Source organism: Triticum dicoccoides, chromosome 1A, assembly GCF_002162155.2.
Source record: "Triticum dicoccoides isolate Atlit2015 ecotype Zavitan chromosome 1A, WEW_v2.0, whole genome shotgun sequence".
In the NCBI taxonomy this organism is placed as follows: Eukaryota; Viridiplantae; Streptophyta; class Magnoliopsida; order Poales; family Poaceae; genus Triticum; species Triticum dicoccoides.
The window spans coordinates 13,875,506-13,892,650 of NC_041380.1; the positions used below are offsets into that span (position 1 = coordinate 13,875,506).

The following is a 17,145-nucleotide window of genomic DNA, read 5'->3' on the forward strand; positions in this document are numbered from 1 at the left end:
CGCAACTAACTCATTAGTTGCAATGCTTGCAAGGCTTATGTGATGTGCATTACCAGAGGGCCCAGAGATACCTCTCCGACAATCGGAGTGACAAATCCTAATCTCGAAATACGCCAACCCAACATCTACCTTTGGAGACACCTGTAGAGCACCTTTATAATCACCCATTTACGTTGTGACGTTTGGTAGCACACAAAGTGTTCCTCCGGCAAACGGGAGTTGCATAATCTCATAGTCATAGGAACATGTATAAGTCATGAAGAAAGCAATAGCAACATACTAAACGATCGGGTGTTAAGCTACTGAAATGGGTCATGTCAATCAGATCATTCACCTAATGATGTGATCTCGTTAATCAAATAACAACTCTTTGTTTATGGTTAGGAAACATAACCATCTTTGATTAACGAGCTAGTCAAGTAGAGGCATACTAGTGACACTCTGTTTGTCTATGTATTCACACATGTATTATGTTTCCGGTTAATACAATTCTAGCATGAATAATAAACATTTATCATGATATAAGGAAAAAAATAATAACTTTGTTATTGCCTCTAGGGCATATTTCCTTCACCTTTAGCGACAAGTCTTGCTTTGAATCGTTCGACATTTCCTTTAGAGTCATGCTTAGTTTTGTAGACCCACTTACAGCCCACCTTTTTGACTCCCTCGGGAATTTCTACTAAATCCCAAACATCATTAATACTCATTGACTTAATTTCATCATTCATGGCCTCAAGCCACTTAGATGAGTGTCCGCTTGTCATGGCTTCCTCAAAGGAGGTGGGATCATTTGCCTTTCTAATGTCATTTCCATCTTCGGTCATGTAAACAACATATTCATCTGTATTAATGGCAGCTCTTCTATCCTGCTGTGATCTCTGTAAAGGTTCATTAGATAAAACAAGAGACTGAATGATGTGAGGCTCATTATTAGGTGATGCACCAATAAACCCAGAATGATTAACTGGAGGTGTTGCGCTTGAAGACGAAGGAAAAACAGACTCTGGGATCATCGGTAATGGTATGTCAGTCCGATTTTCCTCAAGTGTGATTTTTCTTGTCTCGGAGCTCCCACTGACATTAACATTCTCTAAAAATTTAGCATGCCTCGTTTCGACAAATTTAGTCGTACGTGTTGGACAATAGAAACGGAAGCCTTTGGATGTTGCAGGATATCCAATAAAATGGCAACTGACGGTTTTAGGATCTAATTTTCCAATGTGTGGATTAAAAATCTTAGCTTCAGAAGGACAACCCCACACATGCAAATAATTTAATCTTGGTTTCTTCCCAGTCCACAATTCATAAGGTGTCTTGGGTACTGATTTACTAGGAACCCGATTAAGTATATGCACGGCTGTCTTTAATACTTCCATCCACAAATTAACCGGTAAACTGGAGTTGGAAACCATGCTCCATACCATATCCATAAGTATACGGTTGCGTCTTTCAGCGACTCCATTTTGTTGAGGTTCACCCGGCATTGAGTATTGGGCGATTATTCCATTTTCTTGAAGAAATAGAGCAAAGGGACCGGGAATTTGTCCATAAGGAGCATGTCTCCCATAATATTCTCCGCCTCGATCTGATCGCACTACTTTAATCTTCAAATTATGCTGATTTTCTACTTCAGCTTTGTAGATTTTAAATTTATCGAGTGCTTCAGATCGTTCGCGAATAGGAAAAATGTATCCGTAACGAGAATAATCATCGGTGAAAGTAATTAAGGAGTCATATCCATCAGCAGAAGTAATAGGAAATGGATCACAAATGTCAGTGTGGATTAATTCCAAAACCCCACTACTACGAATTGCTCCTTTCTTAATTTGTTTTACGAATTTTCCCTTAATACAATCGATGCAGTGATCTAAATCCGAGAAGTCTAAGGGGTGAAGTATCTCTTCTTTAATGAGACGCTCCATTCTCCCCTTCAAAATATGGCCTAAACGACAATGCCATAATTTCGACGAAGTCTCATGCTTATTTATTACATCACAAATATTCAAAGATTTAAAGGAGTCGTTCAAAAGGAGTCTATAGAGTTTGTCATGGCGAATGCCATGACCAATATCATCATGACCAAACTTAATAACACATCGTTTGTTCCCAAAATAAGTCTCAAAACCATCATCATCTAATAGAGAAACAGAAATAAGGTTCCTCCTCATGGTAGGAACATAAATAGCATTATTAAGAAGGAGGGTGAAGCCATCTTTTAGCACTAACGGGAGAGTCCCAGTAGCTTCAACATTAGCCTCCTGTCCATTTGCAACTCTAAGAGTTCGCTCCCCCCTTTGAAGCGTCCTCACGGTAAGGAATCCCTGCAATGAGTTAGAAATGTGCACGGTGGCACCTGAGTCAACCCACCAAGTATTAGGGGAAAATCAATGTAAAGGGATTCATCAACCATGGAAATTGTGTCCATACCCATCTTTACAAGCCATGCCTTAAAGCCATCACAATCCTTCTGCTTATGTCCGTCATGTTTGCAAAACTTGCAATAAGGCTTCTTAGGTGCAGAAGGCTCATTAGCAACAGGCTTTGACCTTTTGGCCCCAGACTTGTTTGATTCGGCCTTATGTGAAGGACCTAATTTTTTCTGAGTCTTATTTTCACCATTAAACTTTCTCTTCCCTGAGTTCATGGAAGTAAGATGAGCGTAATCTTTTCTCTCAATCTTAAGTCGCTCCTCTTCTTGAACGCACATAGCCGTGAGCTCACCTATGGTCCACTTCTCCTTCTGTGTGTTATAGTTGATCTTGAATGGACCAAACTCCATAGGAAGGGAGGTCATAATGAAATGAACCAAGAAGCCCTCAGAAATCTCCATGTCCATGCCCTTTAATTTTGCGGCCATATCGTTCATAGTCATGATATGTTCTCTCACACCGCTTGCACCATCATACTTAGTGGTGAGCATTTTCATGATCAGTGTACAGGCATAGACTTTTGTGGAGCCTTTAAATTGTTCCTCCACCGATGCCAGATAAGTCTTAGCACATTCTGAATCGGGGATAGCTCCCCTAATCCCAAGAGTAATTGTGCTTTTCATGATCATGAGGGACAATCGATTGGAGCGCTCCCACTTCTCCTTGTTAGCCTCATAAACCTTAGTTCTCTCAGCAAGGTTTTCATCATCAGAGGACAAGGGAACTAGAGCGTTCTCCCTAAGTGCGTAGTCAAGATCCATGACCCCAATGTTAATGGAAATCTGCTCCTTCCATGTAGGAAAGTTAGTCCAATTTAGGTGCTCAATTGAGTTTAGGAGCCCAGAAATAAGTGATGGGTTCAAAGCTGAATAAAACATAAATAACATGGATATTAAAATTACAAATTATGAAAATATCCATATTAAAAAATACATTGCATGATATCAATCCTACATTGGTCTGATTAACATCATGACAAATTTAATAAAATCCTAATCCGCAATACCGTTGGGCAATAACGAAAAAAAGGACCTAATCATACAATAACATCATCGGGAATTAACCGTAATATTCATGATCACAAACAAAGTTGGTCAGTATGTAATCATGCATTACAAAAATTAATCATGGCAATTATCCCGAATATTATTGCAGTGTTAAACCAAAATTTCACGTTGGTTCTATCTTAATTTAACACAATTATGCCAAAAAAATCTACCGATTACACAAAGAATCAACTGTATGTAGATAATTAGCAGACTTATATGTGTGCTGCATACAGTGAGTTAATGTCAAATCTGCACGTACTAATAAAATGCTGCTGTATGCTACTTGCCATCACGTAGTTAGCCGAACAAAAGAAAAGAAAAAATGCTGTACGGCCCACTAACTCGTACTAGCCCAAAGTCATTGGAACTGGCCAGTTACGAGCATGCGGGTAAATCCCTAATCGAGTTAGCTTCCTACTGCGCCGCCGCCGTTCATGAGAAAACCAGATCGGATAAGCAGAGTGAGTTAGCTCTGCGAGGCGCGCGGCGGCGGCGGGAGCGCCACCGTGAGGCGCGTGGCAGCGGCAGCACGGCCTGAGGCGCACGGCGGCGCGGCGCAAGCACAGCCGGATGTGCTCGTCTACAGCAGCATCACCCTGAGGCGGACGGCGGCTATGACACCACTGCTGATGTGCGCGGCCGAGGCCTCCTTACGTGAATTTTCAGGCAAGTTCTATGACACAGATTGATCTACTACCAGTTTTTTCTCAAATAGATTCATGTGATTAGATTCAACCGGCTACTGATACCAAATGATAGTTATATTGCTGGGATTATGCAATTGCTAATCGGATTTTATCTAATACACATGAGCACTATTTGATTTGATGCGGAAATTAGTTGACAGTAGTGTTCATACCTCTGTTTGGAGAGGCCATCACAGTGGAGGAAGTAGTCGGATGACGAACTGTAGCAGCGTAGCAGGTCACTCTGGCACCTCGCCGGAGCAAAGTCAGGCCTTCACGTCAACGTCCAGCGCACTCCCGATTGGATTTGAAGTAAATTTCGGAGGGCACTGTTATCCTAGACGATATAACAATCAATTAGGTGCAGGGATGCCCTCCTTTATATATAGCGCTGTATATGACGTGGGACCTAACCATAATCTTAATTAGCCCCCCAATCACAGGCGCAATTGCTAATTACCGTTAATTAGTGTTAACCCCATAATTAACTATTGGGCCCACTTTACCTTATGGTAATTAACATATTAACCATTTAATCACTTAATTTTCTAACAGGAAAGACACATCGAGATGAGGCAGAGTCGGAGAAGATCATCACAATCCTTCTCCGCCATGGATTCCATCCCATTGTTAGGCATGGTCGGACAGATCCGATCATGGACGGCAAGATGCTCCTACTTTGGACGAAACCGGCCTTGCAGCTGCTACTATCTAAGAGCATCTCTGGCCAATTCCTTAAAAGGTTACAAAGGAGTACATCGATCTAATGATAGCGAGAAATTTGATAGATGTTCGTGTACTCCTTGTTAGAGTAGAGACTAGAGATGAGACTAAAGGCGATGCAATCTCGAATTTGAAACCGAAGAAGAAAGAAGTGTGCAAACTCTAGAAACAATTTGAATGAGAATCAGCAATTTCAAAATAACAATATAGAGAAAATATTAATCTAATTAGTGGGAGAAGTTATGAAAAGTTGGATTTGTCTAGTTGTGATTCTTGTTTTCTTTGATTCAGTTCTCTTAGCAAAGAATTGGTGAATTATAGACTCCAATGTATGAAGATGGTGTTCAATAAAATAAAGAAGTATTGCAATTTGTTTTCATGGCCGAAAATGATTTAGATTTGAAAAAAAAAATTGATCCTTTAAATATAGGAGATCGGCTAGGTCCGGCCAAAACATAGAGTAAAAATACTCCACTAAGTTTTAATCGACTAGATACTCCTCTATTTTTTTAGGGATCTAGCCAATCCCCTATAAACCTATAGAGCAGTAAAATGTCGGGTGTACTCCTTTAAATCATACCTAGCCAAAGTCCTAAGTTGACTAAAGTAGTAAAATTTGGGTCATGGCGTCTAAATATACTCATCCCCCATACCTGTCATTTTAAAAAAATGTTTATAAAATATATTTTAAAAAAGTATTAGCATAATTCAAAGAAAATGTACATAAAATTTATACAAATGTTTCACGAGTTTCAAATATTTTTTCTAACATTGTCCAAAAAATGTTTCATACCATTAAAAATGTATGTGACATTTTCAAGAAAAATTCAGGCAATTCAAAAAAATGTTTGTAATATTTTAAAATGTTTATATAATGTAAAGCAATGTTCCCATAGACTAAAACAGCATTATTTCTGTTAAAATGTACAACTTGTATTCTCAAAAAAATATAAAACTTGTATTTTTAAGAAAAATGTTCATGTGTATTCAAAACAGTGTTCAAAACATGTATTTAGAAAATATACCTCATGCATTTGGAAGATGTCTAAAGTGTATCATAAAAATGTTGTGTCCTCTTAAACTGGACACTGTATTATAAAAAAAGACATGTATGAAAAAACCGATAAAGAAACAAAAAGAAAAGGCAAGAAAACAAAGAAACATAAGAAAGAAATAATCAAAAGCAAAGTATAACAAAGAAATAAATAAAAACCGAAATAACCAATGAGAAAAAGAAAGAAAACAAAGCAAAATGAAGGAAAAGGAAACCAAACAAAACCGGTGAAAAAATAAAAAGTTCAAAAAATAAAAGAAAACCATAGAAAACCGGACCTACATGGACCTACAACAAAGAAAAATAAAAAAAAATTAGAAAAAATAACCCTAAGAAAAAAAATAAAGAAAAATCAAGGAAATCCGTACAAGAAGCGAACGAACCTAGCTACTGGGCCGGCACGTTAGAAGTTGCCCGTAGACGATTCCTTTTAGAAATCGGTAAATCATGTATTTAATGCGCCGCATAGGAGCTCCTTATGGGCCTTATTAGTGTGTTGAAGAAGTCTGGGCCTGATTTGTTGAGGCAGTGTTCATGGTACGTGTCGTGTGATAAATAAATGTGCAACTCTCAGATCATGTATATCTAAGAGAGTTATCCTCGTTATCTTATTTATCCCAACATATAAGGATGTCACCTCATCATATAATTATAAATTAGATAAGGCCCACATCAACATGCAATCATGCATGGAAAACTCCACCCCGACAATCAACCATGCATGGAAACTTTTTGCCACTCAATTATTCTATTTATATTAATAAATATTTTACTAATATACATAATCAAATATAATAAGTAATATGTATTTTAATTTTGGTTCTTATATTATCAATCCAAATTTTCATCAATCAATTCCCACAGCATCGCACGAGGGATCCATTGGTTATCACTAGAATTTACGAACATAATACTACAAGAGCTTAATAATGATATTAGTGGAGATGGAGATTTATGCAACAACATGCCCGTTCAACTAGTCAATATAAAAGTTGCAAGTAAAAAAGGAAAGGCATAAAAGATACTTCCTCCATTCAAAATTAAGATATACAGACTGAAATGAGTGAACAAACATACTAAAGCATATCTATATACATTCGATTCAGAAAAAAACTAGAACACCTTATATTTGTGAACGGATGTAGTAACATTTAAGTCCCATATCCGTATGCCTTGGTAGGGTTTTTTCCTTTGTGGAAATACCATGGTAGATTATTTATTGCACTGGTATGACGAATCATCAACTCCGTTTGTCCAGCAAATTAACTGACAAAACCAGTACAAAGAATTCGTGTGCTGGATTATTTGCTAATGGCTCAAATGGTATTCTCAAAAGAAAATCATCAGGAGGAGACGGCCTTTGCATTCATGTGTTACATTATTTGCTACTCCCTACCCTCCAGGCACGCCCTGATGTCTTGTTGTCACCTCGTAGGTCGGTTGGAGCACCTCTTTCACCGCAAGAAAGATAATTTTTGGAGAAAAATTCCATCAAAAGTTTAGGCCAATTGAAATTACGGATCTCCGGGAATATAAGAAATGGTGAAGGGCTGTGAAATCAGACGCGGAAACACAGAGAGAGATCCAATCTAGGGGCGGGCTCCCGCCCCTCGGACCAGAGGGGGAATCCTTCTCCCGTCTAGGGGAAGGCCATGCAAGAAGAAGGAAGGGGCTCTCTCTCGGTGGCGCCGGAGCGCCCGTAGGGGGAACCATCATGGCGGCGATCTACTCCAACAACTTCGTCGTCTTCCTCAACACTAGCGGTGGACTAACGAGCAGCTCGGCTCGTTAAGCTCGTACTTGTTAAGCTCGTGCTCGTTAAGGCTCGGCTCATTAACCTCGTTAAGGTTAACGATCAGAAAACCCTGCTCGGCTCGGCTCGTTTGAAGCTCGTTATACTCGTGAGCGCTCGCGAGCGCTCGTTAAAAGATTATAATGTGTTATGATATACATGATGAATGTGTAGGTGTAGTTTTCAAGACGAAATATGATGGCTATAAAAAGAAATGCAGTAGCTTATTGTCTCGTATGTCGATTAGATTTAATAGATGGGCTGAGGTGCTATAAAAGTTTGTCACATAAAATGAAAATATGTGTTGTGTTGTTACTAACGAGCTTAACAAGCTATTCGTGAAACTCGTTAGCTCGCTCGTTAAGCTCATTAAGCTTAACGAGCTGAAATCAATGATTGGCTCTATTCATTAAGAAGCGAGCTACGAGCTTAACGAGCCGAACTATCGAGCACTCATTAAGCTCACGAGTTACGAGCTTTTGGTCCAGCCCTACTCAACACCTTCATCACCTTCCCTCATCTCTATTGTCAGCGGTCCACTCTCCCGCATCCCGTTGTACCCCCTACTTGAACATGGTGTTTTATACTATATATTATTATCTAACGATGTGTAACCATCCTCTGATGTTTGAATATACTCTTTTTGTCCTCTGGGTTGGTTGATGATCTTGATTGCTTTGAGTTGCATGTCTTATTTTGGTGTTGTCTTATGGTGCCCTCCGTATCGCGCAAGGGTATGTGATTACCGTTATAGGGTGTTGCAATATGTTCATGATTCGTTTATAGTCGGTTGCGGGGGTGACAACGGCCTAAACACGACTAAGGGGATTGCTGCGTATAAGAGTAAAAAGGACTTTACACTTAAGGCTATGGTTGGGTTTTATCTTAATGATTTTTAATAGTTACTGATGATTGCTAGAGTTCCAATTATAAGTGCACTTGAGCTCATGGCTCTCCCTCATATAAAATTGAAATAATGATTACCGATCTTATTATCAATCGCCCAGGACAATTTCACAAATTCTACCATCTAACTTTTATTTTCATATTCTCTATTATCATGCAAACCTATTCCATTACACCTACAAAGTATTTCTAGCTTTATTCTTGCATAGTAGTTTTATTCTTATTATAGGTAAAGCAAATATTAGTCTGCGTAGAGTTATATCGATGGTCGATAGAAATTGAAGAAAATATAAATTCTCTACCTTTAAATCCTCATTAGGTTCGACATTCTTACTTATCAAAAAAGGCTACAACCGATCCCTTATACTTGTGGGTTATTACACCTCCGATACAACTAAAACTATCAGGAAAAATGTTTAAAATGTCAAACCCTCCCAGTGAATGTCAGCCAAATAAGATTTCGGTAAAATGAGGGTTAGGATCTAACTGATACTCCCACTCCAACCTAGGGAGCACCAAGGTACCGTAGAAACTACTCCCTCCGTCCGAAAAAGCTTGTCCCTCAAATGGATGTATCTAGCACCAAGTTAGTGCTAGATACGTCCATTTGAGAAAAAAGCTTGGGACAAGCTTTTTCGGACGGAGGAATACCTGCGATATTGCGGCAGCCTATCACCCTCACCCCAAGGCCGCAACATGGCGTGCCTTGCCGCAACATTTGCTCTGGTCTCCGAAAGGAGATTTCCGTAGTGAAATGGTTCCGATGAGGAACCCCATGACAGAGTAGCAGTTCAAGAGAGACGAGAGGACGTGGCTCCTTTTTGAGTAGCACATTTGGAAGCTTTGTGGTAGCAATTCACAGTCGCTCAATGAACACATCCCTTGTTTGTTAACTTAATGTGATATTAGGTGCTCCAAAAAATAGTACTATGAAGGCAAATCAAGTTGCCTTTGACAATGGCAAAATAATGAAACCAAGCAACGCCGAGTCTATTACATTTTTATATAAACAAGCCGGCTCCCAAGGAAAGCCTTGGCCACGCTTGGCGTGCTCCCCGCTGGCTTCCTGGTCGGAGGTTCGCCAGCGAGCGCGCCCTGCCTCGCGGTGGCGGAGGCCCCCTGCGCGGCTCCAAACGAGCAGAATAGCGCCGCGGATGGCGACTTGCTCTGGCGGCGCGGCCATGGTGGTTCCCCGATACAGCCACAACAAGGGGTAGCAGCATGCGAGTGAGAGATCCGAATGGTAAAAAGGCGAAAAGGGTGCGGCGTAGTACAAGGGAGGGAGGATGCGGTCTGGGGCTAGGTTTTGTGGGGGTTGTGCCCAATGGGCAGCAGTGCATTCCCACGAGACCCGCGGCATGTGAGGATAGATTTCTTCGCACCGGTGAATGATGAGAGATGCTACAGTTACGGACATTTTTTACGGAATGAAAGCTACAGACAAAGCTGTCGTTATCTGTTTGGGAAGAGGGAGGACCCCACCCTGAAATTCAGGGGGAAGGAGGGAATTGCGAGATGACATGCACGTCCGTTACTTTGATTCCGTAATCATCATCCGTAAGTCTATCATTTTCGGTGAATGATTTACCCAGCCAACATGCACACGGCATGAGCCCACATATCATTGGTGCTGGAAAAACAACCGTGCGGTGGAAACATATATTGACGAAGATCGACGAACGATAGAAAGCTGGAGACTGTTTTGACCACGATCCGGTGGCTGAAAAGGCAGGAAATTGAGGGAGCATCCTACGAGGGAGTTGGCTAGAGACCTTATAGGTAGAATATAGAACAAAATGTACACATCAGTGCCACTGCCAACACATGTGCAAATTTTTGGGATAGTTTACCTCCAAACATACATAAATATTGAAAACGTGATTTACAATAATATCTAAAACTGGATTCCGATGCAAGAAATTAAATGGTTTTGCACAATCCTAGGACCAATTAATGCACCCAGAATGAACAGAAGTCATCATATGGCCTTTGGATGGGAGTGTGGCGCACTGTTTACTTTGTTCCGACGAAATCTCGGCACTAGTGATATCAGCATAGTCCACAGAATATTCTTTAGTCCTATATTATCAGTCCCCTGATAAAGATATAGTCCTGTACAAAATGGTAACCGTACTGTATACAGAATCAGTATCCTTGAAGCTTGATCTCCAGATATGATTGCCAGAACAGCCGACGGTCCAGCCAGCAGAAGTGCCATATAAAAGCTAAATTCCGCAGAAAACTTGAGCAGTTTGATTGGTCCAGTCGAGTTTAATGTCTTCCCCGGCCATTGATGTAGCATCCAAACGTGCAAGTAGGACAGAGCCGACGAAGAGCTAGAGACGCGAAACGAGCCTCTGAACCAGGACACCAACATTTCCGGGTCATATACAGCTGACGGAACTGCTAATACCATGAGTGGGTTTCGCAAGAGTAGTTGTACTACTACTAGGCCCCGTGTGGCAGAGTTGATACGCCCTTCCCGACCAGCATGATCAAAGTGATTAGTGAACCATACAATCAATACAATGAACTCCGGCATGTAAAGACTTATGGCGCCACTCCCTAGCCACTCTGCGGCCATTGTGCAAGTTGCTATCGGTAGCATTATAAGATAGAACTTGTGCAGCGCTAGCAGCACCTGTACTGCACCAGGACTGGTTCCAATAGGGGATGCGGCTATCATCACTGCTAGTGCACCTAGAGACGAATTGATGAACAGAAAGAAGTGAGAGAGAACAAAAGTACCGCCTTGTTGTTCGCTGAATTGAGTACATATCACGAATGATAACTGCAAACAACAAGAAATCACTTCCATTTTCATCCGCCCCTGGGAACTCTCAGGGCCATGTACAAATACAACATCTTCACTGCTGTCGTGATCTCCAAAAGAGCTCTCTCCAAATACAATCTCCTCACCGCTGTCGTATGTTTTCTCTTTTCCTATACGCTTCTCAGCGGGGGGTGCGATAATGTTGTCGTACTGGAAACTAGGATTCTCCTCAAATTTCTTGGCAGGATTCTCCTTAAATTCATTCGCAAGTACACCTATGAAGACAAAGAAGATAACAGGAACGATAGCAATTCTGGTATACCTTTTGTTGATCAGAAGTAATAAGACATAATGTAGCAGCACCACTGCGGCAGCTCTGTAGCAAGTCTGACCAAATCTTTTCAAATAGTACCACAGCAGCAATCGCAGCCCCACAACGACCATGAGCACGCTGAAATCCTCCTTATATATTATCAGATCTGTATTTTGTTCATTTAGCAGGGACCTGAATGATTGTGCAACCATAAAAAGGACGACTGCTGACTCCAAAAGATGATGGCACTCGTACACTAATTTCACTTTGCTTTCAAGTCCAAGGGTTGATATCGTAAGTTGGATATAAGCCTGATAGCAACACAGTTTTTCGTCAGATGGTTTGGAGACAAACTAGTGTTGGTTTGTTATCTTGAATTAAACACAATACCTAAACTGATGGTGGTTTTCAGGAAATAAATGTGTAACAAGTTCGATTTTGAGATTTGCCAGGGCTTGCAATTTATGAGATGCATAGCAATGCCCTAATAATTCAATTAGTTTGAGGAAGATTGTGGAGAATTGCAATTTACTCACATCATGTCAGGACATGATATCTCGAAAATAAGCTACAAGAGGGACGACTCATGAAGGCACAGAGCCACAGAGTAGCAAATAGTTTATTTTTTCTTCGATAAGGGGCTTAATAAGCTTTTTTTTTTCTTTCCGAGCCGTGGGCTTAAGCATTTCCTTAAGTTATAATATCACATCAAGCAATACAAGCAAAACTTTGCTAGCAAGTAATCCCTATATTAAGTTACAGAGGGAGTAGCTAAGCTTTTAAAGGAGCGATTACGTATTACTCTTGAAACATACAGACTTCTGCAATAAAAACAAAACTGAGATGAACTGACGGACACAGCAGATTGAATCTTTTACTTCTCAGCAGTAAAATCAAAGCTATGGTTTCTTCTATTGGTTTTGTTTGAATTGAACAAAGTAGGGTTCCGGAAACCAGATCCTTCCGCTAACTTCTAGTTGATCTTTTTGTTTTGAAAGGAACTTCTAGTTTATCGGCTAGATAACTTCTGATCAACTGTATGCTAGTGATTCAAAGAGTAAAAATCACAGGGCTAGATATTTCAACATCTTTACGTAGATGGGGCAGATAAATTCGATTTTCCAAAGGACCTAGAGAAGAATCTAAGCAAACAGAGATATAAATTTGCTTTGATTCAAGGTTTACCTTGTAGAAGCCTCGATCACGCTCCGAGTGAATTTCCTTTTTCGCCATATTCTTCTCGTAAGAAGTAAAAACACAGTTCCGCCGGATCGTCTTCGAAATAGTCGACCAATTGGTTGAATTTCTTGTTCAGCTGAGCGGAGCATGTATGTACATCAATCGGGGTGATCAAGGCAGGACAGGAAGAAGCTAGCACCTAATTACTCCAAATTCCGGCCGGCCGCCTTGTTTAGGGCTCGCCCCGTCTTGAAGCTCGTTTGCGCTTCAACACAGCTGGCTCGAATGATTGGGGGAGGAGATGGGAAATGAGATAGGGACTTGGTTCTAATGTCAACAGGCCCCATTTGAGTTGTAATTTTTTGGGAGCTCGATAAACTAAACTCTAAATGCAGCTGGTAGCAGCTTGTGGCAGATGTACGGGGCTATGGGCTGGATAATGCCGACCACCGCGGCATGTGAACTATTGGGCACTTTTGCGTACAACTCCTTTTAAAGTAAGGACAAAGCTTTTAAATATTATATTTTGGATGAGTTGGAGGAGAGAGAGGAGCAGAGAGAAGGGAAGCAGGCTATCGATTAACAGCCAGCTACAGCACATGCTTCTAGGCATGTTGTGAGAGAAGAAGGTGGGCCATGTATAAAAAAAATACATATTCATATGTAACTATTGTACTCCCTCCGGTCCTTTTTACTCTGCACATTGGATTTGCCGAAAGTCAAACTTAGCTAAGTTTGACCAAATTTATATTAGAAATTATTAGCATCTATAATATCTAATAAATATAATATGAAAATATATTCCGAGATGAATCTAATGATGTTGGTGTTGTTATATAAATGTCAATAATTTTTTATATAAACTTGGTCAAAGTTGGATGAGATTGACTTCAGACAAACATAATATGCAGAGTAAAAAGGACCGGAGGGAGTACTTGACTGCTGTAAGGTTGTCTATAGATAATGTGGCAAGACCATATAGCCAACAATTGGCTATACTATTAACCATGCTCTTATATAAACGGGAGTAGGTGGGGCCGAACCGAACTGTCTTTGTCATTTGACATTTAAATATGCCTTTTGGCCCTCTGGTGGAACCTAGTCACCACTGCTCAAGTCTTAGGCTTAGGCATGAGTACTCACATTTTTCTAAAATTTCAGGGTTTTTCAGCACTAATTTCTCGGAATAGACATTTGCTCGTGGATAACAAGGTGTATGTATCAACTTTACCAATCTCTAGATTTGTTAGCTCAATCTCCTAAAGATGCTCCTATATAGAAGATGTGTGTTCCTACGTCATAAGGTTGAGTCTACATGCGTGCATGAAGGGCATCTCCAACAATGTCCCCTGTGTCCCCCTCATATTTCTGGACCGAATTAACCGGACACTTTTAGGCCTCCAACGCTATCCCTTAATTGTTCGTGGGCATATTCAGATATCCAAAATTCCCTACTCTGTGACCAAATAAAGGGAGAAATAGGGGAGTCTGGACATGTCGGTGAACACCGCCAACAATTCGGACTCGAACCCCACTCACCATAAATCAAGTTTTCCTTGAACACCCCTCCTTTCTCTCTCCTCTTTCCATTGGACAAGGGGCGGACAAGTAGGGTATTTAGGTGTATAGAAGTAGATGACCGGCGCTCTCCCCGCTGTTCGTGCACACATATGAACGTATCCAGGGACATTTGAGGGTATTCATTTAGGGCATCTCCAACATTGACCCATAAATATCTCTGGAATATGTAGGGACGTGGTCCATGGACATGATGCTGGAAGGAGCTATTCAATGTTAATCATAAAGTATCCGGTTGGAAGGAGAAAAAGTAGATGGGGATCATGCAAGTGATGATATATTTGTGGTTTAGTGTGCGGCTGGGAGGAGAGAGAGAAGAGAGGCACCATGCATGTGATTGGTCAAGTGGATGTTCGGACTCCGACAAAGCTCCGCCACGTTTGTCTCTTGTATGCTGGAATCCATACGTCTGGACTGCTAAGAGGATATATACATGTCTTCGTTGGATGGCAAAAGTATTTCGAACACCGTGGTTCGGACATAGAGTGGAGGTTTAAGAGTCCGCCTTGGAGATGCCCTTAATGAATAGCACTAGAGTTGGAGATGCCCTAAGGATCAACATCTGTGATGTGTTTCTAAAACTGGTCTAAAAGCATGATTAGGGCACCTAAGGTGCTACCGTGTTTCACTACTTCTCCTTGCTAAATGTTCGCAACGTTTTGTTTTCCTTTAGTGTATGGAGCCAGTTAAAGAAAATGGCATGTATGTGAAGGATCGAGGATCCCGCATCACCAACAAAGACTGTAGCGGCCGCTCTGGTCGGCACCCTATCGAAGGGCCTGCTCGTCACCCCCTCGTCATGGGTCGTCATGGGGACGACATCATCCGAAGGTCGTGGCCGCATTGGCTGGCACCCCTGCTAGAATGCCTGCTCGTCACCCCCTCGCCATGGGTCGCCACGGGGACGGGATCACCTGGAGGTCGTGGCCACGCTAGCCCGCATACCTATTAGAGTGCCTGCTCGTCGCCCCCTTGCCATGGGTTGTGATAGTTTGTCACTGGGACCCGATCATCTGGAGCTGCTCTACTGGCCAGTGTCCCTACCAAGCTCGGGAACCATTGGGGGAAGTAGCAGCTCCTGTCCCCCTTCTGGCCCCTTTGGTGGACCGCTGGGAGTCACCACACAACCACCTCATCTCGCGCATCAAGGGACGCTCTGTGTGGGCTGGGTAGGCGTCATGGACCGTGGTGCGCTCGCCAAGCCATGTCGTGTGGTTTATCGGAGCCGACATCATGGTTTATCACTAATTACCAGTCGAAGGCTGATGCCTTGCGTAGTGGGCGTATTTTTTATAGCTGATCGACTTCAGCATTTTCGTCATTATAGAGATTCGTGACAACGAGCGGCGGTGGCAATGCACTATGCAAAGAGGCGAGTTGTGCCTCTGCAACGTGGTGCTCCGTCACTATACTCACATCAACAAGAAGGGCGGCAACGATCGCAACGTCGACTTTCTTATAGGTGAGTGTTAACTCGACACCATAATGCTCCTCCTCCTACCATGGTTGAGGGGAACCACCATGTCGCTATCATGCACCTCAACACTGGCGTGAGGCTTCTCTCCCTTTACCTTCTCCTCCTCCTCCTCCTCCCATGGTTGAAGGGCCACCACAATACCGCTCTGTCTCGCACCATCACATGAACATGATGCTACACCCACTCTCCCTTCTCCTCCTCATCACATGGTTGGAGGGGCACAACTACGTCGATGTCATGCACCGTCACACCAAAGTGAAGTTGCTGCCCTCTCCCTTCTCCTCCTCCTCCTCCCATGGTTGGTGGGGCACCACTACGCCGTTGTCATTCACCGCCCTGAGGCTGTTCCCCTTTCCCTTATCCTCACTCCTCCTCTCATGTTGGAGGGGAACCAGTATGCCGCTGCCATGCACCATCGCACCGTCGTGAGGCTACTCCCCTATCCCTTCTACTCCTCCTCCTCCCACGGTTGGAAGAGAACCACTATGCCGATGGCATGCGCCGCCGCAACAACGTGAAGCTCCCCCCTCCCTTCTCATCCTCCTTCTCCTCTCATGGTTGGACAAGCACCACTATGCCGATGCCATGCACCATCGCACCGATGTGAGGCTACTTCCCTCTACAATCCCTCCTCCTCCTCCTCCCATGGTTGGAGGGGCACCACTAAGCGGATGTCATGCACCATCACGCCGATGTGATGTTGCTCCCCTCTCCCTTCTCCCGCTCCTCCTCCCATGGTTGGAGGAGCACTACTGCGTGGTATGATATGTACCGCCATAACACGTAATGCTGCTCCCCCTCTTCCTTCTCATTCTCCTCCTCCTCCCATGGTTTGAGAGGCACCACTACGCTGTCGTCACTCACCCCGATGTGAGGTTGCTCCACCTCTGTATCCTCCTCCTCCTCCCATGGTTTGAGAAGCACCACTACCCCATTGTCAGGCACTATCGCAACAACGTGATGCTGCTCCCCCCTCCCTTCTCCTCCTCCCACGATTCGGTGCCTGTGTGGTATTGCACCTCCTCTACCTCCCTTACCTAGGAGGTGGCTCCCCGCATGACAACCAGAAAAGAGGTGTTGGCATGAGTAGCCATAGCGATGGGTGAGGAGCAGCCTCATAATGGCGACGACAACGATTCGAGCGAATCGACGATGGCGAGACTTTTGGGCGACGATCATGGCG

General features: G+C 42.7%; 1 protein-coding gene across 1 annotated transcript; it reads right to left on the bottom strand.

Annotated features, from left to right (window-relative positions):
- Positions 1–10,500: 10,500 nt before the first annotated feature.
- Positions 10,501–13,243, bottom strand: LOC119323342. The gene is made up of 2 exons (XM_037597302.1): positions 12,914–13,243; positions 10,501–12,039 (listed from the first exon to the last, which is right to left on the bottom strand). The coding sequence occupies exons 1-2, from the start codon at positions 12,959–12,961 to the stop codon at positions 10,621–10,623; spliced, it is 1,467 nt and encodes a 488-aa protein (XP_037453199.1). The 5' UTR covers positions 12,962–13,243; the 3' UTR covers positions 10,501–10,620.
- Between the last annotated feature and the right edge of the window lie 3,902 nt (positions 13,244–17,145).

Bases quoted from the DNA above. Each gene is read 5' to 3' on its own strand.
- LOC119323342 (XM_037597302.1), bottom strand. From the start codon at position 12,961: ATGGCGAAAAAGGAAATTCACTCGGAGCGTGATCGAGGCTTCTACAAG. The intron at 12,040-12,913 runs GTAAACCTTGAA...TGTTGCTATCAG, and splicing joins GTGATCGAGGCTTCTACAAG to GCTTATATCCAACTTACGAT.